This window comes from Salmo salar, chromosome ssa08 (assembly GCF_905237065.1).
Source record: "Salmo salar chromosome ssa08, Ssal_v3.1, whole genome shotgun sequence".
Lineage (NCBI taxonomy): Eukaryota > Metazoa > Chordata > Actinopteri > Salmoniformes > Salmonidae > Salmo > Salmo salar.
In genome coordinates, this window is record NC_059449.1 from 24,434,703 (window position 1) to 24,460,815 (window position 26,113).

General features: G+C 41.5%; 3 protein-coding genes across 3 annotated transcripts in view; all 3 read right to left on the bottom strand.

The window, feature by feature from the left end:
• Positions 1–5,247: 5,247 nt before the first annotated feature.
• Positions 5,248–20,864, bottom strand: LOC123744257 (NACHT, LRR and PYD domains-containing protein 3-like). Its single transcript, XM_045723107.1, has 9 exons — positions 20,812–20,864; positions 19,071–19,303; positions 11,589–11,755; positions 9,650–11,483; positions 9,393–9,566; positions 9,046–9,222; positions 8,688–8,864; positions 8,435–8,608; positions 5,248–5,350 (listed from the first exon to the last, which is right to left on the bottom strand). The coding sequence occupies exons 2-9, from the start codon at positions 19,274–19,276 to the stop codon at positions 5,248–5,250; spliced, it is 3,012 nt and encodes a 1,003-aa protein (XP_045579063.1). The 5' UTR covers positions 19,277–19,303; positions 20,812–20,864.
• Positions 20,865–23,110: 2,246 nt separating this feature from the next.
• On the bottom strand, positions 23,111–24,590 carry LOC106597519 (caspase-1). The gene is made up of 3 exons (XM_045723058.1): positions 24,554–24,590; positions 24,440–24,469; positions 23,111–23,918 (listed from the first exon to the last, which is right to left on the bottom strand). The coding sequence occupies exons 1-3, from the start codon at positions 24,564–24,566 to the stop codon at positions 23,518–23,520; spliced, it is 444 nt and encodes a 147-aa protein (XP_045579014.1). The 5' UTR covers positions 24,567–24,590; the 3' UTR covers positions 23,111–23,517.
• Positions 24,591–25,498: 908 nt separating this feature from the next.
• Positions 25,499–26,113, bottom strand: part of LOC106597755 (NACHT, LRR and PYD domains-containing protein 12) — a 65,216-nt gene continuing 64,601 nt past the window's right edge. The window contains exons 14-15 of the mRNA XM_045723108.1: positions 25,682–25,854; positions 25,499–25,506 (exon numbers count right to left, since the gene is read on the bottom strand). Of these exons, the coding sequence (XP_045579064.1) occupies positions 25,499–25,506; positions 25,682–25,854 (181 nt within the window). The remainder of the gene's footprint in view (positions 25,507–25,681; positions 25,855–26,113) is intronic.

A 26,113-nucleotide genomic window follows, 5' to 3' on the forward strand; every position in this document is an offset into this window, starting at 1 on the left:
CTCTGTATACATCAATGATGTCGCTCTTGCTGCTGGAGAGTCTCTGATCCACCTCTATGCAGATGACACCATTCTGTATACTTCTGGCCCTTCTTTGAACACTGTGTTAATAACCATCCAGACGAGCTTCAATGCCATACAACTCCCCTTCCGTGGCCTCCAACTGCTCTTAAATACAAGCAAAACTAAAAGCATGCTCTTCAACCGATCGCTGCTTGCACTTGCCGCCCCGACCAGCATCACTACTCTGGATGGTTCTGACTTAGAATATGTGGACAACTACAAATACCTAGGTGTCTGGTTAGACTGTAAACTCTCCTTCCAGACTCACATCAAACATCTCCAATCCAAAGTTAAATCTAGAATTGGCTTCCTATTTTGTCAACAAATCATCTTTCACTCATGCTGCCAAACATACCCTCGTAAAACTGACCATCCTACCGATCCTCGACTTGGCGATGTCATTTACAAAATAGCCTCCAACACCCTACTCAATAAACTGGATGCAGTCTATCACAGATGCCATCCGTTTTGTCACCAAAGCCCCATATACTACCCACCACTGCGACCTGTACGCTCTCGTTGGCTGGCCCTCGCTTCATACTCGTCGCCAAACCCACTGGCTCCAGGTCATCTACAAGTCTTTGCTAGGTAAAGCCCCGCTTATCTCAGCTCACTGGTCACCATAGCAGCACCCACCGTAGCACGCGCTCCAGCAAGTATATCTCACTGGTCACCCTCAAAGCCAATTCCCTCCTTTAGCGCCTTTCCTTCCAGTTCTCTGCTGCCAATGACTGGAACTAACTGCAAAGATCACTGAAGCTGGAGACACATATCTCCCTCACTAGCTTTAAGCACCAGCTGCCCAGAGCAGCTCACAGATCACTGCACCTGTACATAGCCCATTTATAATTTAGCCCAAACAACTACCTCTTACCCTACTGTATTTATATATTATTTTTGCTCCTTTGCACCCCATTATTTCTATTTCTACTTTGCACTTTCTTCCACTACAAATCTACCATTCCAGTGTGTTACTTGCTATAATGTATTTACTTTGCCACCATGGCCATTTTGCCTTTACCTCCCTTATCTCCCACCTCGTTTGCTCACATTGTATATAGACATATTTTTCTACTGTATTATTGACTATATGTTTGTTTTACTCCATGTGTAACTCTGTGTTGTTGTATGTTGTCGAACTGCTTTGCTTTATCTTGGCCAGGTCGCGAATTGTAAATGAGAACTTGTTCTCAACTTGCCTGCCTAGTTAAATAAAGGGGAAATAAATAAAATAAAGTTACTGAACCTACTACACTAACATATGACACAACCGCTGCTCACACTATTAGGACATCTATTCTGACTTACTTCAGCTTCATCAGTTTATATGTGGGATCCACCAGAGCAGCTGAAAGCAGTCCTCCTGCAGAGTCTCCTGGGTGATTGTAGCTCAGGTCCAGCTCTTTCAGGTGGGAGGGGTTTTAACCTCAGAGCTGGAAGACAGAGCAGCACAGCCCTCATCTGTGACCAGACAGCCAGACAGCCTACAGAGAGACAAACAAGAGCTGTCTGAGGTTTGGTGTACTGGTGTCAATCATCTTTTAGGACACCCAGACATTTGTCCATGAAACAAACATTGTGATGAAACATCAGATTTTCAGAGGATTTGTTTCTGAAGCTCAGTACCGACCTGATTGAAACAGCTGTACTTACCCCAGTGTGTGTAGTTTACAGTCTGGATCCTCCAGTCCAGCAGACAGCAGTGTAACTCCTGAGTCCTGCAGGTCATTGTCTCTCAGCTCCAGTTGTTTCAGTTGCGAGATTGGGTGAACTCAGGACTGAGGCCAGAATGTGAACAGCAACCCTCTGTCAGACCACACTGACCTAGACTGTGGGGAGTAGAGGACAAACTTCATCATCAGTCACACACACCTTATCAGATAGATATGGTAAAAACATGTGGAAAATACAAATAGTAATGTTTGTCGGCCTCTCTACAGGCCTCTGCGCTCTACAGCTTCTCTGATTGGGAAACATAATCTGGTATAACAGTATCGTTACACTGCTGAGAAATAATCTAATTATGATCTAAAACATCACCTCCACGTTGTCATTCAGTGCCTACAGTCTTCATTGTAAACAGGTGGACTTTTTGGAAGGAGACGGAAAGGGGATCAGGCTTTGAAAGCCATATTACAACATATGTGTTGTGATAATTACGTTGTTTGCTCTATAACCTGTTGGTTCAGATGCCTTGACACAGTGATATAGGACTAAAGGCCTAGACAATAAGACAGTGATATATAGGACTAAAGGCCTAGACAAAAAGACACAGTGATATATAGGACTAAAAGCTGAGACAATAAGACACTGTGATATATAGGACTAAAGGCTGAGACAATAAGACACAGTGATATATAGGACTAAAAGCTGAGACAATAAGACACAGTGATATATAAGACTAAAAGCTGAGACAATAAGACACTGTGATATATAGGACTAAAGGCTGAGACAATAAGACACACTGATATATAGGACTAAAGGCCTAGACAATAAGACACCGTGATATATAGGACTAAAGCGCTGAGACAATAAGACACTGTGATATATAGGACTAAAGGCCTGGACAATAAGACACAGTGATATATAGGACTAAAGGCCTAGACAATAAGACACCGTGATATATAGGACTAAAGGGCTGAGACAATAAGACACAGTGATATATAGGACTAAAGGCTGAGACAATAAGACACAGTGATATATAGGACTAAAGGCTGAGACAATAAGACACAGTGATATATAGGACTAAAGGCCTAGACAATAAGACACAGTGGCAGAATAAATTCAACCACAACTTTGTTTCATTACAAAACCGGATAGAAACCTCTGTCCAGTGAAGTCCACAAAGCATATTGTATTTAACAAACAGTTACATGAACTACAGCATGGTCAAGCAAGTTAATGTTTCACGACATTTCTGGACCACTAAACAACTATTAATTTAGAACCACAGAGAGTTACTGCACGTTGTAAAGAATGGTTCATGGTACTGATGTCTGTGTGTGCGTGTTAGTACAAGTAGAAAAAACATGTTCCTCTGTCATGTTATACAGTACACTGTCTATCACTGTTATACAGTACACAGTCTATCACTCTGTTATACAGTACACAGTCTATCACTCTGTTATACAGTACACAGTCTATCACTCTGTTATACAGTACACAGTCTATCACTCTGTTATACAGTATACTGTCTATCACTCTGTTATACAGTACACGGTCTATCACTCTGTTATACAGTACACAGTCTATCACTCTGTTAAACAGTACACAGTCTATCACTCTGTTATACAGTACACAGTCTATCACTCTGTTATACAGTACACAGTCTATCACTCTGTTATACAGTACAGTCTATCACTCTGTTATACAGTACACAGTCTATCACTCTGTTATACAGTACACAGTCTATCACTCTGTTAAACAGTACACAGTCTATCACTCTGTTATACAGTACACAGTCTATCACTCTGTTATACAGTACACAGTCTATCACTCTGTTATACAGTACACAGTCTATCACTCTGTTATACAGTACACAGTCTATCACTCTGTTAAACAGTACACAGTCTATCACTCTGTTATACAGTACACAGTCTATCACTCTGTTATACAGTACACAGTCTATCACTCTGTTATACAGTACACAGTCTATCACTCTGTTATACAGTACACAGTCTATCACTCTGTTATACAGTACACAGTCTATCACTCTGTTATACAGTACACAGTCTATCACTCTGTTATACAGTACACAGTCTATCACTCTGTTATACAGTACACAGTCTATCACTGTTATACAGTACACAGTCTATCACTGTTATACAGTACACAGTCTATCACTCTGTCATACAGTACACAGTCTATCACTCTGTCATACAGTACACAGTCTATCACTCTGTTATACAGTACACAGTCTATCACTCTGTCATACAGTACACAGTCTATCACTCTGTTATACAGTACACTGTCTATCACTCTGTCATACAGTACACTGTCTATCACTCTGTTATACAGTATCACTCTGTTATACAGTACACAGTCTATCACTGTTATACAGTACACTGTCTATCACTCTGTCATACAGTACACAGTCTATCACTCTGTTATACAGTACACAGTCTATCACTCTGTCATACAGTACACTGTCTATCACTCTGTTATACAGTACACAGTCTATCACTGTTATACAGTACACTGTCTATCACTCTGTCATACAGTACACAGTCTATCACTCTGTTATACAGTACACAGTCTATCACTGTTATACAGTACACTGTCTATCACTCTGTCATACAGTACACAGTCTATCACTCTGTTATACAGTACACAGTCTATCACTCTGTCATACAGTACACTGTCTATCACTCTGTTATACAGTACACAGTCTATCACTCTGTTATACAGTACACAGTCTATCACTGTTATACAGTACACAGTCTATCACTGTTATACAGTACACAGTCTATCACTCTGTTATACAGCACACAGTCTATCACTGTTATACAGTACACAGTCTATCACTCTGTTATACAGTACACGGTCTATCACTCTGTTATACAGTACACAGTCTATCACTGTTATACAGTACACTGTCTATCACTCTGTTATACAGTACACAGTCTATCACTGTTATACAGTACACAGTCTATCACTCTGTTATACAGTACACGGTCTATCACTCTGTTATACAGTACACAGTCTATCACTGTTATACAGTACACAGTCTATCACTCTGTCATACAGTACACACTTCTCTTGTTTGTTGTCCTAGGCTACATGGCTAAAATGCTCGCTAGCCTAACTTCCATTCATGGGCAACGTTAGCTAGATAACATTAGCCTTCTACATCTAGCTACATATTGAAGTTCTATCCTCTCAGGCCAGGAGCAGAACAATGTATGAGTTAATGGTTGGATTAGAATCGCCACTGGATGCTTTCTCCTGCAAGATACATTCGTGACATACTTGCGAATTTAAGGAAAATTAGGAAACACAGAGAGATGAAAGATTCAATATTTTATTTTGTAAAAAACTAAATTCTTGGTAAATGTTTTGGGTAAGCCTGGATCACTCTCACACACACAAACACTCTCTCTCTCTCTCCTTACCCCAGTGTGTGTAGTTTACAGTCTGGATCCTCCAGTCCAGCAAAACAGCAGTGTAACTCCTGAGTCCTGCAGATCATTGTCTCTCAGCTCCAGTTGTTTCCAGTTGTGAATTGGGTGAACTCAGGACTGAGGCCAGATCTGAACAGCAACCCTCTGTCAGACCACACTGACCTAGACTGAGGGGGAGTAGAGGGAAACTTAGCACACACATCTCTGGTGACAGAATGGTAACTTCTGTCTGCCTCTGTGTTGAGTCTGAGATGGGGAAACATTGTCTTTCATTGGTAGCACTGGTGCTCCTAACTTTAAAAAGTTAGGAGCACCACATCAAATTTAGGAGCACCAGAATAATCTATTTTTAAATTGATTGAGATATAGCCTACGTTGGGCCTATAGTGTAAATTAATCCTACTAACTTTTAAAACATCTGAAAAAGATATTACTTTTCACCTTTCTTTCTGTGCCACAAAATGTTTGCATATACTGGTAAAATTTCCAGGTTGATACAAGGCTGCACAATATGGGCAGAAAATCTAACTTTTTCAACCAAATCTTGCAGTTTTTTCGATAGATTTTTTATTTTATATAGATCAAAACACTTGAACTGTTGGAAACATAAATAGAATGATTATTCTAATTCTATGGTTGGTGTTGTTTAGCATGACAACAAATTAAAAAGCCAGGTTGGAGTTATGACAGGGTAGGAACCAAAGTGTTGGTGAGTGTTTCCCAGGGGACACTAATCACATTTGAATAGATAGCTAAAATCTTTGTCTAAATGTCACATCTATCTAATTCAAAACATGCTGTTGCACAAACATGCTGATCTACACCACCACTGGTAACAATCTGTATTAGAGCTAACGTGTGCATTTAGCTAACTGCATTTAGCTAGCCAGCTAGCTAGTTAGCAATTACCATTATTTTAGCCACGTGCCAGCTTAAGGCATCTGCATGCTTCCCATCCAATAAACAGTTTGGGACAGTTCTTGCATTTATTATGAAGACATTTTGTGACGTTTTTGTTCATTTTGGTCTTCAGGTTTTTTTGGCTGTTCGTGCACATAACATTTTTTCTCGAGGCAAGCTGAAGTCGATAGCCAAAGTCTACGCCCCTTCGTCTGTGATTGGTCAACAATAGAGATTCTTCAATTAAGTTGTCATTCAATGAGAGATGACTTGTTTATCTGCACATTTTTTCCACTTAAGATATATTACAGCAAACATCTTAGTTAGATGTAAATACAGTACCAAACATCTTAGTTAGTAAAATTGCACAATTAAGATCTCCTCCGCAAAAACATAAAAATGATTAGTCAGATTAATTCTGACTATTTTGAGGAAGTGTATACTGGCTACGGCGTCTCAGAATGAACAAACAGCTATTTTTCTTTGTTTTTCAAGCAAAGGTCTTTTAGGGGAGTATGCGAGCACACTCGTGACCACACTCGTTCAGCTGCCAGCCGAACCGAAGCCTGCTGACACTTTTATTGAAGTCACGTTTTGCAGAGAGAGAAAGATACACAAACTAATAGTACAATAGAGAAAACAAGGATTAACATTAACAAGCAATGTGAAAAGCACCATCGTTGTTTTTTTGGAAGAATCTGAGTTCAAACAGCGTGGAGTGTCTGTGTGCTGTCTGCTTGAGTGACCCGGCGGCTGCGGTAAAGCGAGACCTAATCAAGGCCAGACTGGCCTTTCCTATAAGCTGTTGAGAGTTGAGACCCACAACTGATCCAAATGTAATCAATGGAGTTAAATATTCTAAATCAAAGGGCTTTTGCGCCATTATTTGGATGAAATTTTCACTGCAGTTTACATCCAAGAGTGGAATTTTGTAAGACAATTATTCATTGCAATGTGGTGTTGTAGGCTAGATAATAATAATGATAATTGTATCGTCATTAAACAAGATCAATATGGGAGTTTTTTTTGCTGCGTGTCTCATGTCTTCACTGTTCTTTCAGTGACGCACCATGTTCGTATATTAAATATTTGAATGATTGTATGTGTGGTATGATATTAGCTAGTTATCCTATTGCAGATCTGGACAACCAATCCACTATTGACACCATTTATGGTGGATAGAGGACCGGATAAACAGGTAGACTGGTAGTATCATGACAGAAGGCGAGACCCAGATGCGCATGGTTGGAGTCTAATAATGTTTAATAATCCAAAAGGAGTAGGCAAGAGAATGGTCGTGAACAGGCAAAAGGTCAAAACCAGATCAGAGTTCAGGAGGTACAGAGTGGCAGAAAGGCTCATGGTCAGGCAGGCAGAATGGTCAGGCAGGCGGTGACAGAGTCCAGAACAGGCAAGGGTCAAAACCCGGGAGGACTAGAAAAAGAATAGCAAAGGCAGGAGAACGGGAAAAACGCTGGTTGATTTGGAACATACTAGACGAACTGGCACAGAGAGACAGGAACCACAGGGATAAATTCACTGGGGAAAACAAGGAGGGGGTGGAGACAATAACAAGGACAGGTGAAACTGATCAGGGTGTGATAGGTAGACTATACAGGGACTATTATTTATGGTGGAGAGAGGACAGGATAGACAGTTAGACTGGTAGACTATACAGGGACTATTATTTATGGTGGATAGAGGACAGGATAGACAGTTAGACTGGTTGACTATACAGTGCCTTCAGAAAGTATTCATCCTCCTTGACTTATTCCATATTTTGTTGTGTTACAGCCTGATTTCAAAATTGTTTATTTTTGTCACCCATCTACACACCATAGAGTACCACAGTATGAGTCATAATACCCATAAAACCTAGCAGTCAAAGAGGAAAATGGTTCCAATCGTTTTTCCACCTTTCATTTTCCCCCATAGGTGATTTCAGAAAGTACCAAACACCTTGATATAGGGAAGGCAGATGAGGTAGTAAAACCCATCAAAAGGGTGAATTTAAAACCCTTCAAAAAGGTGAATTTAACGGGCTTTGAGAGGGGTGGTATCTGCTTCTTGAGTTCAGATTTTAAAAACAGAGTAAAATTAACTAGACCTCAGCCACAACAGTGATTCTGGATTATGAGATGACACATCTGGATTCTGATAACAAACAAACAAACAAACACACACACACACACACACACACACACACACACACACACACACACACACACACACACACACACACACACACACACACACACACACACACACACACACACACACACACACACACACACACACACACACACACACACACACACACACACACACACACACACACACACACACATTACCCCAGTGTGTGTAGTTTACAGTCTGGATCCTCCAGTCCAGCAGACAGCAGTGTAACTCCTGAGTCCTGCAGGTCATTGTCTCTCAGCTCCAGTTGTTTCAGTTGTGAGTTGGGTGAACTCAGGACTGAGGCCAGATGTGAACAGCAACCCTCTGTCAGACCACAGTGACCTAGACTAGAGGGCAGAAGAGCACATGATTAACACATGTTTAAAACATCCACATAATAACTCATACTGAAGATGTTTAACTCACACTAGTGTCAGTATGTTGCAGAGTGGACTGGTTAGTCCAACACAGAGCAGCTCCACTCCTCTGTCTTCCAGGTCATTGTTGTGGCTGAGGTCCAGTTTTCTCAGGGGGGAGTTTGGTGTCTGCAGAGCTGAGGTCAGAGTCTCACAGGATCTATATGTGAGGTCACAGCGATCCAGTCTGGAGAGAGGAGATATGTCGATACACTGTTAAATATGCAAAGCTTTAAGAATAATGAGATGCATTAAGACAATAACAGAAGGGCACATGATTTAACAATGTTAAAAACACAAACATACTAACTACATACAAAATGTTCTGTATAAATACTCACAGTGGATACTGAAGAAAATGCACTTACACAAGTGTCTGTATGTTGCAGAGTGGACTGGTTAGTCCAACACAGAGCAGCTTCACTCCTCTGTCTCCCAGGTCATTGTCGCTTAAGTCCAGTTCTCTCAGGGGGGAGTTTGGTGTCTGCAGAGCTGAGGCCAGAGTCTCACAAGATGATTCATATGTGATTTTACAGCCAGCTAGTCTGGAGAGAGGAGATATGTCGATACACTGTTAAATACGCAAAGCTTTAATGATATGCATTAAGACAAAAACAGAAGGGCACATGATTAGACAATGTTAAAAACACACACACACTAACTAAATACAAAATATATAAACACCCACAGTGGATACTGAAGGAAGTTAACTCACACAAGTGTCTGTATGTTGTGGAGTGGACTGGTTAATCCAACACAGAGCAGCTCCCCTCCTCTGTCTCCCAGATCACTGTAGCTGAGGTCCAGTTCTCTCAGGGGGGAGTTTGGTGTCTGCAGAGCTGAGGCCAGAGTCTCACAGGATTCATACGTGAGTTTACAGTGATCCAGTCTGGAGAGAGGAGATAATCTGTTAGATATACAAATCCTTCATTATAATGATACTGTATACATCAACACAATAACAGAACTTACAGTGCTCTCTTGCAGGTTTTCACTACCGGCAGCAACCTCTGATAACCTTCCTCTGATGTGTTGTATGTCTTCAGGTCAAACTCCTCCAGCACCTCCTCTGACATCAGTAACAGGTAGGCCAGGGCTGAACATTGGTCAGGTTTTAGCTCTGTTTTAGAAAGAGTTCCTGATCGCAGGGAGGTCTGCATGTCTTCAACTAGAGAGTTGGCACCAAGTTCATTCAGACAGTGGAACAAGTTGATGATCCTTTCTGGTGAGGATTTGTACTTGATATTGAATGAGAGGTACTTAACTGTTTCCTCATTGCTCTGTGTTGTACTTCCTCTCTGTGTCAGAAGGCCTTGTAACAGATTCTGATTGGACTCCAGTGAGAGACCCAGAAGGAAGCGGAGGAACAGGTCCAGGTGTCCATTCTCACTCTTCAAGGCCTGGTCCACTGCTCTCCTGTGTAAGTTAAACATCCTGTCTGACCTAAACTTGTCTGACTTGACTTTGAATCGGGTCTTTTCATGATAATCTTGACCCTTAGTGACTGTTGGGTGGGGGAAAACATATTCCCATTTGCCAAGACATGATTCTAAAGCATGCACTGCTGCTAGAAACTCCTGAATGCTCAGATGCACAAAGCTGTAGACCTTCTCTTGGTCCAGCCCAGATTCTTCTTTAAAGATCTCTGTACACAATGCTGAGTACTCTGATGCCTCTGTGACATCAAGGCCACACTCTCTCAGGTCCTCCTCATAGAAGATCAGGTTGCCGTTCTGCAGTTGTTGGAAAGACAGCTTTGCCAGTTTCAGGATCATCTCTTTGTCTGACTGAGACAGTTCCTTTGGGTTTGTCTCTGTGGCTTTGTTGTACTTCTTGTTCTTCACAATAATCTGGATGAGGACGAAGTGTGAGTACATCTGGGTTAGGGTTTTGGGGACTTCATCCTTCTCTGCCTCTTTCAGTATCATCTCAAGGACAGTGGCTGATATCCAACAGAAGACTGGCATGTGGCACATGATGTGGAGGCACCTTGATGTCTTCATGTGTTTGATGATTTCATTGGCCAGATTCTGATTTGGGATTTTCTTCCTGAAATACTCCTCCTTTTGTGGATCATTGAACCCTCGTACCTCTGTCACCTGGTCAATATAATCAGGAGGGATCTGATTGGCTGCTGCAGGCCGTGTGGTTATCCAGAGGAGAGCAGAGGGAAGCAGATTCCCCTCGATGAGGTTTGTCAGCAGCACATCCACTGAGGTTGGCTTCGTGACATCACAGCACTTCCCTTTGTTTTTGAAGTCTAGAGTAAGTCGACACTCATCCAGACCATCAAAAATGAAAACAGTTTTGGTTTCACCATCTTCAATGCTGTCAATCTCTTTCAGCTCTGAGAAGTAGTGGGAAAGAAGTTGCATCAGAGTGTATTGGTCCTTTTTCAGGTTCAGATCACGGAAAGGAAGAGGAAACATGAAATGAACGTCCTGATTTGCTTTTCCCTCTGCCCAGTCAAGGATGACCTTCTGCACAGAGACTGTTTTTCCAATGCCAGCGATTCCTTTTGTCAGCACAGTTCTGATAGGTTTGTCTTGTCCAGGTAAAGGCTTGAAGATGTCGTTGCATTTGATTGGTGTCTCTTGTGTGGTTCGTTTCTTGGATGCCATCTCTATCTGTCTAACCTCATGTTCATTATTGAGTCCTCCACATCCACCCTCTGTGATGTAGAGCTCTGTGTAGATGTCCTTTAACAGACTTTGGTTTCCATGGTGTCCAATTCCTTCAGATATGTGTTGATACTTGTGTTTCAGTTTAGCCTTAATGTCTTGTTGGACTGTCAGCAGAGTTTGACCTGTAGGAAAACAATGAGAGTTGGGACTCATAATTATGTGTGTGTGTGTGTTTTATAAGGGCTTTTGTACCGTTCTTTGTAATATTGTATGAAACACAGTCTTACTTCTTCTGTCTAGAAGGTTGTGTGTGATCTTTAATGCATCCTCACTGTCCAACCTCTCCACTTCCTTATTGTCATCTGGTAATGGTTCCTGGCTGAAAGCAGGTGGCTGATCACTCTTCATTGATAGCGGGCTGGTTGTAGGGGACTCTGCTCTGGGCTTCTGGACACTGAACAAAACAGGGAGAGATCACCTCATCAATACCTCATCAATATCTCATGAACTTCATTTTAACAACTGTATAATGGACCTTCTACTGTATAAGTCCTGATGTTTCTTTTTAAATGAATCCACATTTGGGAAAACAGCAGCACTGAGTGGTTTCTACTCTGTCTTTTATAAAGCTAGCCATCTTCAGTTAGCTAGCCAGCTTCAGTTAGCTAGCCATCTTCAGTTAGCTAGCCATCTTCAGTTAGCTAGCCATCTTCAGTTAGCTAGCCAGCTTCAGTTAGCTATCCCTCTTCAGTTAGCTAGCCATCTTCAGTTAGCTAGCCAGCTTCAGTTAGCTAGCCAGCTTCAGTTAGCTAGCCAGCTTCAGTTAGCTAGCCATCTTCAGTTAGCTAGCCAGCTTCAGTTAGCTAGCCAGCTTCAGTTAGCTATCCCTCTTCAGTTAGCTAGCCATCTTCAGTTAGCTAGCCATCTTCAGGTAGCTAGCCATCTTCAGGTAGCTAGCCATCTTCAGGTAGCTAGCCATCTTCAGTTAGCTAGCCAGCTTCAGTTAGCTTCACATTCCAGGTCCGGCTTCATCCATACTATGATGGTGTATACGTCCGCTGCTAAGTCTAGTTAGCTTATAACTGTGTGTCGCACATGGCTAGTCGAACCCCAAACTCTTCATTTAGGCAGGTAAACTCAGAGCTAACTCCACTTATCCTGAATGAAGTGTCTGAGCCACTAGTTGAGGACCAATGAAATCAGATACCCTTCCTCTCACACAGACTGTGTCATCCGCCCCTTCATTTGAGGAAGATGACCGATTTAAAGATTGGATAAATCATATAGCTCTGCATTGACATGATTGGTTGATGGTAGGTGGGGGCGGGAGGTCCTGTATAAACACAAACTCACTTCCTTGACAACAGCTCTGCACTGCTCCTCGGAGAACAAGAAGTATGAACGCCCTGACTTCTGCAAAGGCCGTATCACCGTAAAATGCTGCATGGCAAATGCAGACGTCAGATTGACCATGCAGAGCCTTTATTTTTGTATTTAACCTTTATTTAGCTAGGCAAGTCAGCGGTGTTGCAATCTAATGCAAAGATGACCTGCAGAGTTCTGTCTTACTATTCAGGTCTGTACCCAAACAATTCAAGTTCCTACTTTTAAAAACCCAACTTTCCAGAAACAAGTCTCTCACTGTTGCCGCTTGCTATAGACCACCCTCTGCCCCCAGCTGTGCTCTGGACACCATATGTGAACTGATTGCCCCCCATCTATCTTCAGAGCTCGTGCTGCTAGGTGACCTAAACTGGGACATGCTTTTAACACCCCGGCCATCCTACAATCTAAGCTTGATGCCTTCAATCTCACACAAATGATCAATGAACCTACCAGGTAAAACATCAAAAACGTAAACACGGGCACCCTCATAGATATCATCCTAACCAACTTGCCCTCTAAATACACCTCTGCTGTTTTCAACCAAGATCTCAGCGATCACTGCCTCATTGCCTGCATCCGTAATGGGTCTGTGGTCAAACGACCACCCCTCATCACTGTCAAACGCTCCCTAAAACACTTCAGCGAGCAGGCCTTTCTAATCGACCTGGCCCGGGTATCCTGGAATGATATTGACCTCATCCCGTCAGTAGAGGATGCCTGGTTATTCTTCAAAAGTGCCTTCCTCACCATCTTAAATAAGCATGCCCCATTCAAAAAATGTGGAACTAGGAACAGATATAGCCCTTTGTTCACTCTATATGCGCTCGCGCGTTACCCTTTGGCTAGTGACCTGAACGCACGAACAAAACGGCGGTATTTGGACATAACTATGGATTATTTGGAACAAAAACAACATTTGTTGTGGAAGTAGCAGTGCTGGGAGTGCATTCTGACGAAGATCAGCAAAGGTAATACCATTTTTCTAATACTAAATCTGAGTTTAGTGTGCCACGAATTTGGCGGGTGTCAAAATGGCTAGCCGTGATGGCTGAGCTATGTACTCAGAATATTGCAAAATGTGCTTTTGCCGAAAAGCTATTTTAAAATCTGACATAGCGATTGCATAAAGGAGTTGTGTATCTATAATTCTTAAAATAATTGTTATGTATTTTGTCAATGTTTATGAAGAGTATTTTTGTAAATTCACCGGAAGTTTATGGTGGAAAATACATTTTCTGAACATCACGCGCCAATGTAAAAAGCTGTTTTTGGATATAAATATGAACTTGATTTAACAAAACATACATGTATTGGATAACATAATGTCCTAGGAGTGTCATCTGATGAAGATCGTCAAAGGTTAGTGCACAATTTAGCTGTGTTTTGGGTTTCTGTGACATAATTCCCTGCTTGGAAAATGGCTGTGTGATTATTTGTGTCTATGTACTCTCCTAACATAATCTAATGTTTTGCTTTCGCTGTAAAGCCTTTTTGAAATCGGACAATGTGGATAGATTAACGAGAGTCTTATCTTTAAAATTGTGTAAAATAGTTGATTGTTTGAGAAAATTGAATTGTGGTATTTTAGTACTTTTTGTATTTCGTGCCATGTCTTCCCATTGGCTGTCGGGGTTCCGCTAGCGGAACGTCTAGATGTAACAGGTTAAGCATCTCCAATCCAAAATTAAATCTGGAATCGGCTTCCTATTTCGCAACAAAGCATCCTTCACTCATGCTGCCAAACATACCCTCGTAAAACTGACCATCCTACCGATCCTCGACTTCGGCGATGTCATTTATAAAAATAGCCTCCAACACTCTACTCAACAAATTGGATGCAGTCTATCACAGTGCCATTCGTTTTGTCACCAAAGCCCCATATACTACCCACCATGGTCGGAACTGGAAGCACAAGCATTTCGCTACACTTGCATTAACACCTGCTAACCTTGTGTATGTGACAAATAAATTTGATTTGATTTGATTTGACCACTGCGACCTGTACGCTCTCGTTTGCTGGCCCTCGCTTCATACTCGTCGCCAAACCCACTGGCTCCAGGTCATCTACAAGTCTTTGCTAGGTAAAGCCCCGCCTTATCTCAGCACATTGGTCACCATAGCAGCACCCACCCGTAGCACGCGCTCCAGCAAGTATATCTCACTGGTTACCCTCAAAGCCAATTCCTCCTTTGGCCGCCTTTCCTTCCAGTTCTCTGCTGCCAATGACTGGAACGAACTGCAAAAATCACTGAAGCTGGAGACACATATCTCCCTCACTAGCTTTAAGCACCAGCTGTCAGAGCAGCTCACAGATCACTGCACCTGTACATAGCCCATCTGTAAACAGCCCATCCAACTACCTCATCCCCATACTGTATTTATTTATTTATCTTGCTCCTTTGCACCCCAGTATCTCTACTTGCACATTCATCTTCTGCAAATCTACCATTCCAGTGTTTAATTGCTATATTTTAATTACTTCGTCACCATGGCCTATTTATTGCCTTAACTCCGTTATCCTATCTCATTTGCACACACTATATAGCCTTTTTCTACTGTATGTTTGTTTATTCCATGTGTAACTGTGTTGTATGTGTCGATCTCCTTTGCTTTATCTTGGCCAGGTCGCAGTTGTAAATGAGAACTTATTCTCAACTAGCCTACCTGGTTAAATAAAGGTGAAATAAATAAATAAAATAAAAAATAACAAATTCTTATTTACAATGACAGCCTACCAAAACCTTCTATGGATGATATGTCTACAGCCACAACGCAACAAGCTGTTAAACAGATTGGTGTGCTTATGAAAGTATATGTATGAGTATGAAAGCAAAGCATCTTAAGTCGGTATTAACGCTAAGTAATAAAATAAAGGAGGAACTTCTAAAAACCTATTTCACAACATAGCCTGCTGAATTTGCAAGATAACTTTTCTTTGATTGTGATTTCGGCAGAAATGAAAATGTGTTACTGCCTCATGGATTTGATATTTCAGCATTATCTCAATGAAGTGTTCGGTGTTTGACTAGCAATGTGCCTCATTCACGAGCAGTTAAAAGCCTGCTAGAGGCTCTGCGTGGTCAATCCGCCGTCTGCATTGACAAGAAGTCAGGGTATTCATACTTCTTCACTTTGCTGAGTAGAGCAGAGCTGATGATCAGGAAGTTTAAACCTCCCGCCCCCACCTACCATCAACCAATCATGTCAATGCAGAGCTATACGGAGCCCTCCGCATTGTTGCAAAATTTGGGAGGCGCATGGCATCGCCGTACAAAGCTCAATTTGGCCTCCAAGCCTATGGAGGCTCCACAATTGCTTAACTGATCATATCAAATTCATTTATAAAGCCCTTCTTACATCAGCTGATATCTCAAAGTGCTGTACAAAACCCCAGCCTAAAACCCCAAACAGCAAGAAATGCAGGTGTAGAAGCACGGTGGCTAGGAAAAACTCCCTAGAAAGGCCAGAACCTAGGAAGAAACCTAGAGAGGAACCAGGCTATGAGGGGTGGCCAGTCCTCTTCTGGCTGATCCTCCGAACCATATACCACATTGCCAGATCAAGCAGAAATTGGCTTTAATAGCGGCAGGCGGGTGAGCAATTTCCACCATCGTAGTATGGATGATGCTTGACCTGGAATGTGACGCTAACTGAAGCTGGCTAACTGAAGCTGGCTAACTGAAGCGGTCTAACTGAAGCGGGCTAAGGGAAGCTGGCTAACTGAAGCTGGCTAACTGAAGCTGGCTAACTGAAGCTGGCTAGCTTTATAAATGCCTGAGTAGATGTAGCTGTAGCTTGCTTCATAGTATAACACTTAGGTTAGTTCTGAAGGATTCGTTGCCATAGAGATGTACCTGGCTAAAAGACGAGCCACTCGTGGTACTGGGTATCCCGAGTTGAACTCAGAGCAGTGGCAGGTATTCATGGATGCCAAAAAAAAATACAAAACATAAAACCATTCATCTTTCGTCTCTCTGCGTTTCATAATGTTCCTTCAATTCACAAGAGGCTGAATGTATCTCAGAGGAGAAAGCATCTGAGTGAGCGAAACAGCACCCCCTCTGTCTCTATACATGTAGGACATCTATTCAATTCAATTCAATTCAAGGGGCTTTATTGGCATGGGAAACATATGTTTACATTGCCAAAGCAAGTGAAATAGATAATAAACAAAAGTGAAATAATCAATAAAAAATGAACAGTAAACATTACACTCACACGTTTCAAAGGAATAGACATTGTAAATGTCATATTATGGCTATGTACAGTGTTATAATGATGTACAAATGGTTAATGTACAAAAGGGAAAATAAATAAACATGAATATGGGTTGTATTTCTACTTTCCCCCTTCTGGCGGTGACCCGATCCTGTAGGTTCATGCTCTACAACATTCGCAGAGTACGACCCTGCCTCACACAGGAAGCGGCGCAGGTCCTAATCCATTAGCCAATCAGCGTTGAGCTAAACTGAGTGAGTTTAACTGTGAATGGTCCTGGCTCACAAAAAAACTGTGTCAAGGGAAGCCAGTTTGGATTTGGCTTCACTCCTATCAAATCCCATTGAGAGAATATTTCATTGACAGAAGAACTTGAATTGTTGCATCTCGTTGTGGCTTGCTTGGCAGCTAGGTAAATCTTGCCCTTTCCTAAATTAGCCATGGATGGAGATAGGGATTTGGACTTGTGGTTTTACTTAATTCTCCGTAATGGCTAATGATTATAACGGCGATTCTGATCCAACCATTCATTCATTAAAGTGGGTACTGTGTGACAGAGTGATAGACTGTTTTGTCAACATGAAAGACAGGAGGATGGCATTTGTGTTTCTTTACAAGTAGGGTGAGTCAACATTATCTTTCTACTTCCACACACACAGCCACATCATATTTAGCTTATGTTGATTGGACTAAATTATTTTTGGTTGAACTGGTGTTGGAACAGTGGAAGCAGCTCCTGTTTTCTTTGTGACTTGCTGTAACTCTCTGTGGTTCTAAATCAATAGTTGTTCAGTGGTCAGAAAATGTCAGAAACATTACCTTGACCATGCTGTAGGTCATGTAACTGTTTGTTACATGCAATATGCTTTGTGGATTTCACTGGACAGAGGTTTCTATCCGGTTTTGTGATAAAACAAAGGTGTGGTTGAATTTATTCTGCCACTGTGTCTTATTGTCTCAGCCTTTAGTCCTATATATCACAGTGTCTTATTGTCTAGGCCTTTAGTCCTATATATCACTGTGTCTTATTGTCTCAGCCTTTAGTCCTATATATCACAGTGTCTTATTGTCTAGGCCTTTAGTCCTATATATCACTGTGTCTTATTGTCTCAGCCTTTAGTCCTATATATCACGGTGTCTTATTGTCTAGGCCTTTAGTCCTATATATCACTGTGTCTTTTTGTCTAGGCCTTTAGTCCTATATATCACTGTGTATTATTGTCTAGACCTTTAGTCCTATATATCACAGTGTCTTATTGTCTCAGCCTTTAGTCCTATATATCACGGTGTCTTATTGTCTAGGCCTTTAGTCCTATATATCACTGTGTCTTATTGTCTCAGGCTTTAGTCCTATATATCACTGTGTCTTATTGTCTCAGCCTTTAGTCCTATATATCACTGTGTCTTATTGTCTCAGCCTTTAGTCCTATATATCACTGTGTCTTATTGTCTCAGCCTTTACTCCTATATATCACAGTGTCTTATTGTCTAGGCCTTTAGTCCTATATATCAGTGTGTCTTATTGTCTCAGCCTTTAGTCCTATATATCACAGTGTCTTATTGTCTCAGCCTTTAGTCCTATATATCACTGTGTCTTATTGTCTCAGCCTTTACTCCTATATATCACAGTGTCTTATTGTCTAGGCCTTTAGTCCTATATATCAGTGTGTCTTATTGTCTAGGCGTTTAGTCCTATATATCACAGTGTCTTATTGTCTAGGCCTTTAGTCCTATATATCACTGTGTCTTATTGTCTAGGCCTTTAGTCCTATATATCACTGTGTCTTATTGTCTAGGCCTTTAGTCCTATATATCACGGTGTCAAGGCATATGAATTAACAGGTTATAGAGCACACAATGAAATGATCACAACACATGGGTTTTAATATGGCTGCCTCCCCCAGTGATTTTACCCACGCACCGCTACTGATTCAGAGTTGACCACATTTGACTCTCTAACTCCTCATATCTGATGAACAGTGATTTGTTGACACCGGAGGGAGAAGAGCATCCGGCAGCGTGTGGAACGATGTCCGAGAGGGAAAGAAAACTGTGTTCGTTGTTTGTAGTAACATCTTTGTTGTTGTAACATCCCAAACGGATGGTTTCACCATTAAGGAATCTAGCTTTAAGAGAACTGTATATATTTACAATTAATCACTTACCTCTTAGAACTGGTGTCTTGAGTCATTTTAGAGGCAGTGGTCCCCTCCTCTCTCTCCCCAGAGAGACTCGTTATAGAGGCAGTGGTCCCCTCCTCTCTCTCCCCAGAGAGACTCGTTATAGAGGCAGTGGTCTCCTCCTCTCTCTCCCCAGAGAGACTCGTTATAGAGGCAGTGGTCTCCTCCTCTCTCTCCCCAGAGAGACTCATTTTAGATGTAAGTCACAGCTCACTCAGCTACAATAAGAAATAACAGAACAGTCAATATTTCTGAACATTGAAGAACCAATAACAATGACAACACTTTTACGGTCTGTGGTCAGAGTTTAAACAGAGACTTCATCTTGCATTTAAACATTTACAGTCCAATATGTTATTACTTTGACCTGGATCTCCATTAGCTAGTCTCCCTTGTTGGATCCCCTCAGTCCATAACAACAGCTGTCTACATGGGCTCCACACACAACTAAAATACATTATAGACATCTACTTTACATTGAAAGATGGTAGTAGACATTATAATGTGCAATCAATCACCTATAACAACTCTATACCTCATAGCCTATAACATCACATATTAATTATGCTAATCAATATAAATCAACATAAAAGCCTACAATTATTATTCTTGAAAGTTGAAATCAGTATTGTAATAACTTTACAATTCTGCGGATGTTTAACCCCCTAAATCACCTCTCTCTAAAATAGTCTAACTTCTCAAACACTTTTCTATATTAAATTGTAAAAGGCTACAAACCTCAAACATGTTTCTTCGGCCATTATTTCTCTACTTCCTTATAAAATGTTGGCTACTTCCCATTTCAACACAGTCGACGCGTTCAACACGTATATTTTTATATTATATGTTCATATTTATGTAACATTAAGTCCCCTAACCCAGACGACGCTGGGCCAAATTGTGCGCTGCCCTATGGGTCTCCTGATCACGGACAGTTACAGCCCGCGATCGAACCCGGGTATGTATTGATGCAGTGTCTTAGACCGCTGCGCTACTCGGGAGCTTAAGTTAAAATAGCTGACAGATATTTCTTCCTTACCCTTTAAGAGAATACAGCCTACACACCATCGTTTCTTGTTCTGGTTTAGTAGTAGCCTACAAGGTGACAGGCATTGCTTTGTTATGCAAGAAAATGTTCAAAAATGGACACATTGGTTTGTCTGGCAAGTCCGTTTGATTGTGAATGACCTAGGGTGTACTACTTAGTGCACACCGTACCAAACCGTTGCAAAACGTTTTGGAACGACAACGAGTTTCAAATTCAGGTAATTCAGAGCCAGACCGACTTTTGGAAACCCTGATTTAGTCAACATTTACATCGTTTATGTAACAATTGTTGCATGTCACTTTTACTTGACCGACTTGACGAGACGGACTAGTTTCTTTAGCGACAGATTTACAAAATTCCGACGCACGTCGTCTTTCAGGAATTGAAACAACGCAAAGTGTCGACTGTGTTGGGGATCATCGGATAGCAAATCACGATAATGTGCAATCAATCTCCTATAACAACTCACTACCTCATAGCCTATAACATCACATCATATTAATTAGGCTAATCAATATAAATCATCATAAAAGCCTACAATTATTATTCTTGAAAGTTGAAATCAGTATTGTAATAACTTTACAATTCTGCGGATGTTTAACCCCCTAAATCACCTCTCTCTACAATAGTCTAAGTTCTCAAACACTTTTCTATAATAAATTGTAAAAGGTTACAAACCTCAAACATGTTTCTTCGACCGTTATTTCTCTACTTCCTTATAAAATGTTGGCTACTTCCTATTTCAGGACAATGGGAGGGTTCAACAGGTATAGGTTTATAGCACATTTGACTTTGTTTGTTCAGGTGTTGTTCTGAAAATCTCCCCCCTGCCAGAACCCCCCCTTCTAATTGCCTTAAATTTGTGGCTAGAGTCAAATACTTTCTATAGACCAAACTTCACGTCAGGATAGGCAACCGAAATGAATAAGAAATGTATGTGTGTTATATTAAACATAGAGGAGGGAGTAAAATGTTGGCAAGCAATAAACATTTCAGAACAACTATGGCTGAATTATTATCCTTACACTTTCAAAAATACGAGTCGAATAAGACATGGGAGAGATGACGAATTTTGGCAAAGAGATGTATTTATAGAATAATACAAAATCAGTAGCGGATTTAAGTACGGGCGACATGGGCACCGGGTGCAGGTGCCGAAGCCGAAGGGGGGGTTCGCTCAGGGCGCCATACAAGCTACAACAGCCACATACACTTGAAACAAATAGCCAAACGGAAAACTGCAGACAAAAATGCTTTCTGCTACTAAGATCAGTGAAATGTAGGCTAAACTGACAACGGAGTGAAGAGCAGAAATCTCAACTAGCAGGCAAGTCGCAGCAATGAAGAACGCGAAGGGGGGGAGATTTTCGGCACAACACCGGCACCTATTTGCCCGGATCCGGTACCTCTCGCGGCATGATGTATTAATTGTTTCACTGTTCGCACTGAATACATTCTAATAAAAGCGATCAGCGTTAAATCAAGTTGCCTCCTCGTTATTTCTCCCGCCCCACAGAAAGACCATCGTGTAAAAGCGCAGTGATCCTACTGTGTAATCATCCTATCCTGCCACAATGATTCCAGACCTGTTCTCTCATTTGTACATAGAGGTTATGGGGAGGGCCGGTGGGGTAAATAACTGATCTTGACACAGCTCTTGGTAGTGGTGGTCAGCTAGTGAAGCGGTATCTACTTAATCACGTTACGTAGCCTAGGCTAGTCGTCTCCCCACTGAATTTGAATCGTGGGAAAGCCAAATAAAAAACGGATAAGAAAAGATAATCCAGTTTGATGACATTTTTTAATCCAAAAATCCAGAGAAACAAGGTGAATCGAAACGGATAAACGTCACAGCCACAGTCCCACTCATGGCTTTGAGCAAGAAATTTACTCTCAGGGTTTAAATGGACTTGACATGGGGAGAGGCATTGTGGGAAGTTTTTTTTTCCTTTACGAATTTGTACTGTACTGTGAAGGTAATCTGAATATGTGCTTCAAATTATCACATAGGCAGGAGGCCTGTGTTCTGCTGTACAGCCTACATTGATTTATTTTATTTAAAGTTTTATTTGTGATATTTGTTGTGATGTTTTGTTCTACTGCTACATTGATATCTGGAAAATTATATTAAATTGGGGTCTTGTAAGCCCCTTAGTTTAATATTTGTGCATATGCATATGTCGGGTGTTCTGCAGTGTCGTCTAAACATGTTGCTGTACATTGATGTCTAGAAAATTAGGCTCTAAGAAACTCGGACTTGTGTAGGCCCTGCAACTATACTCAAGTATGTGGGCATACTGCAGTGACGTCTAAAATGCTTTGAATTAACACAATTAGACCAACGCACACATGAATACATTCCATTCCTTTTCCTGTCATTTATTGAAAATGTATTTGACAGAGATACTGCACATCAATCAACATTTCTGTAAATGTGCCAGATTTAACCAGCTAGCTAGTTTTCAACTGTAGTCCCTGAGCAGGTAGATAAACATAAAAAAATACAACATTAAAAAACATTTAGTAAAACATTGTGTATAGATGGGGTCTGATTGTCCTTCAGCCACTCTCAAGTCATTGGTAAAGGAGTGACAGGTTACACAGCTCCTTATATGTCCTTCAGACACTCTCAAGTCATTGGTAAAGGAGTGACAGGTTACACAGCTCCTTATATGTCCTTCAGCCACTCTCAAGTCATTGGTAAAGGAGTGACAGGTTACACAGCTCCTTATATGTCCTTCAGTCACTCTCAAGTCATTGGTAAAGGAGTGACAGGTTACACAGCTCCTTATATGTCCTTCAGCCACTCTCAAGTCATTGGTAAAGGAGTGACAGGTTACACAGCTCCTTATATGTCCTTCAGACACTCTCAAGTCATTGGTAAAGGAGTGACAGGTTACACAGCCCCTTATGTGTCCTTCAGACACTCTCAAGTCATTGGTAAAGGAGTGACAGGTTACACAGCTCCTTATATGTCCTTCAATGGTCAATGTGTTCCAGACGTGAGGCTCTCACTGAGAAAACTGCTGATAGACTGAGGTGGTTGTGTTGATATTCAGTCTCTCTCATGAACCTCTAACAGGAAAGCTGCTGATAGACTGAGGTGGTTGTGTTGATATTCAGTCTCTCTCATGAACCTCTAACAGGCCAACACTGTACACTATATTCATCAAATACATTTATGTTGAATGTGTGTAGGACTGACTGACCCTCCTGCTAGATAGGGGTCCAGCTAGGTACCTAGTGGAGGACTAACTGACCCTCTTGCTAGAAGATCCACACTTCCAGGAGGCTGCAGAAGGAGAGATGCTGTGTGGTTGGTCCTTCAGTAAGTTTATTGTTATTACAGTGGTCATGTTTGATTGACATTTTCTGTACGCTGAATTAAAGCAACAGACAGCAAGAACATGTTGAACCATCCTGCCTGTCTATTCTGCCTGGTCTCCCAACACCCAGGGGTTGACTACAACTGTTGGTCTGGAGCTGTGACCAAAGACAGGGGTCCAGCTCCCCAAGAAGGTTGATGATCCTGGAACATGACTCATTTCCTTTTCTCAACACCATGTCGATGATGTCACGTGCCTTCTCTGCCCTCTCAGCTATCACCTTCACTGACTCCATTTCCTCCTGGTTGATGACTGTGTGATGCAGCAGTCCGTCCAGCAGACCATCCAGGACAGGTCTTGACACTCGTGTCACAAACTCTGTCCGTACAGAACGCAGCTGCTGCTCTGAAGAACCAGTAAGACTGCTCTCAGCCATACGCCCTGCCCCCAACACAGCACCTGAGAGAGTCAGGTTACAAAATAACTACATTTGTTAATTCACATTTGACATTTAGAAACAGACTTCTTTCAATGTGACCTACAATAAAAGTCTAATTTGTATTATTGAATCTTTGCAATGAGAACCTATTCTTGAACATTAATGACCTGCATCAATGAACACAATGGATTCATTCATATTCGGTTTCACAGACGTAGAAATAGAGGATGGGGCCTTCAGAAGCAGGCTAATCTACATCAAGTCCTGGAGGAGATGTCATTGGGTCATTCAGAACCAGGCTAATCTACATCAAGTCCTGGAGGAGATGTCATTGGGTCATTCAGAACCAGGTTAATCTACATCAAGTCCTGGAGGAGATGTCATTGGGACATTCAGAACCAGGTTAATCTACATCAAGTCCTGGGGGAGATGTCATTGTTCTTGAAGACAGTCTTTTATAAACAGGACTAGTCCAGGTCCTACAGTAAACCATGTTGACTGGCCCTCAAGTCATTGGTTTGTATCTCTCATGTTTACTTACTAGTTGAATGGGTTTCAGTGATGTATTCATCTGAAAGAAACAAAAATAGGTTATATCACTCTAAACAGCATCTGTCAGAAAAAAAACACAGTTATGATTGACATCTGCTCCTACCTATTGGTACCATATCTCTCCATACAGTCCTCTCATCATCACCCGATTAACTCCATCTCAATGTCAACCCCTGTGTTTCTTATAATCATCTTACAACAGCTTGGTGTGGTGTCTGCAGGTAACAGCTGAATCTTCTGTAGAAGGCCATATGGTGCAACGATTGAGACAACAGACAGAGAGAGAGAGAAATAGTGAAGTAGAATGATATTCCAGTTATTCATATACAATATGACAGATTCATGTCCTCAGCCTGATAAAACTGCACCTCTGGATTGATGGAAGTGGAGTGGGGATTCTTGAGTGCAAACCAACTGTTCAGCTTTAAAGACCCGTATGGACTTGACAGGACCAATTCCGAATATCCTTGGGACACCTGATTTTTCTCCCGTTCCTGAACAGCCTACAAAATGAGCAATGTAGTAGTCAGTCAGAACAATGTAGTCTCATAATTCACACAACATACAGCTCACTGAGAAACCAATGTTAGTCATAGTTTTTCTTGTATTAATGAATGTTACCACAGAAATAGATTTCTCACAGAGCTGCATGTTGTCTTTGCAATCTAGAGATTTTCAACAAACTATCAGCTTTCCTTCAGTAAGTTTCAACATACTGTTGTCACTTCAGTGAAAGTGCCTCACCTCTTTCTGACTGGAGTTTCTGAGGAGCATGTACAGCCTTGAAATGACTGTTGACCTTTTAACTGCCATATAGAGGACCACGTCACAGTGGACATCTACGTTCAAAGACAGTAATCTCAGTATAACAGAGATAAGTGAGAACTTCGGATGGAGAATCTTAGCATGGAATCTGGTGACCTCATGCACTTCCTCTAAAGACACTCCATGTTCCTCTACATGAAGAATCTTCATCTCATTCCTCAGGGAAGGGTTGGTCCCTGAACAACACAATAAAAATGAGACAGAAAGACAAATATTGTATTATTCATCCAACTAAAACACAAAGAATATTGAGTACCAGATCACAGTAAACTCAAACTCCCAGAATAGTTCCTTCATTCATTCAGGAAGTGAAACTCAGTTACATGGAAATGTCTTTCTGAATACTATTTCTATATGGTTTTACCTAAACAGACAAAGTGTGGCAGATGAACTTCCTCCAGTTCACCTAACTCCATAGCGATGTCCAGCAATGGACCACCTTGTGTGTACTGCATGTCTTTCAGAAGTTGACTGTAGGGTTCCCAGTTCCTGAAGTGATACTTCAGAATGACATCTCTCTCACACAGCCAGCGGAGCCCAGACACTGTGCACTCATAACTCCCTTTGGGTGTCCTGTGTCTGAGGGCAACAACAAGATATGGGAGAGAGGGTCAATGGTCAAATGGAGATGTTAGATTAGAAGACTATTCCCAAAGGTAATGGGGAAATACACTAGCAGGTGGAATGAAATGTTAATAGTTATTTTACCTGAACATTGTCATTCCCTGGACAGTGGAAGTCAAGGGTTCAATCTGAATCCAGTGTGTGGAGTCCTGAACAAGGACAAGCATGTCAGTAATACATATGGGGCCTGTTTCCTGGACACAGATTGAGTCTA

Excerpts from the sequence above, each read along its gene's own strand:
- LOC106597519 (XM_045723058.1), bottom strand. Across the intron at positions 23,919-24,439 it reads CACTGAAACCCATTCAACTA|GTGCTGTGTTGGGGGCAGGG; the intron begins GTAAGTAAACAT and ends TGACTCTCTCAG.
- LOC123744257 (XM_045723107.1), bottom strand. The coding sequence starts at position 19,276 with ATGAGTCTCTCTGGGGAGAGAGAGGAGGAGACCACTGCCTCTATAACG. Across the intron at positions 11,484-11,588 it reads CAACCTTCTAGACAGAAGAA|GTCAAACTCTGCTGACAGTC; the intron begins GTAAGACTGTGT and ends GTTTTCCTACAG. Across the intron at positions 8,609-8,687 it reads TGCAACATACTGACACTAGT|TCTAGGTCACTGTGGTCTGA; the intron begins GTGAGTTAAACA and ends TCTGCCCTCTAG.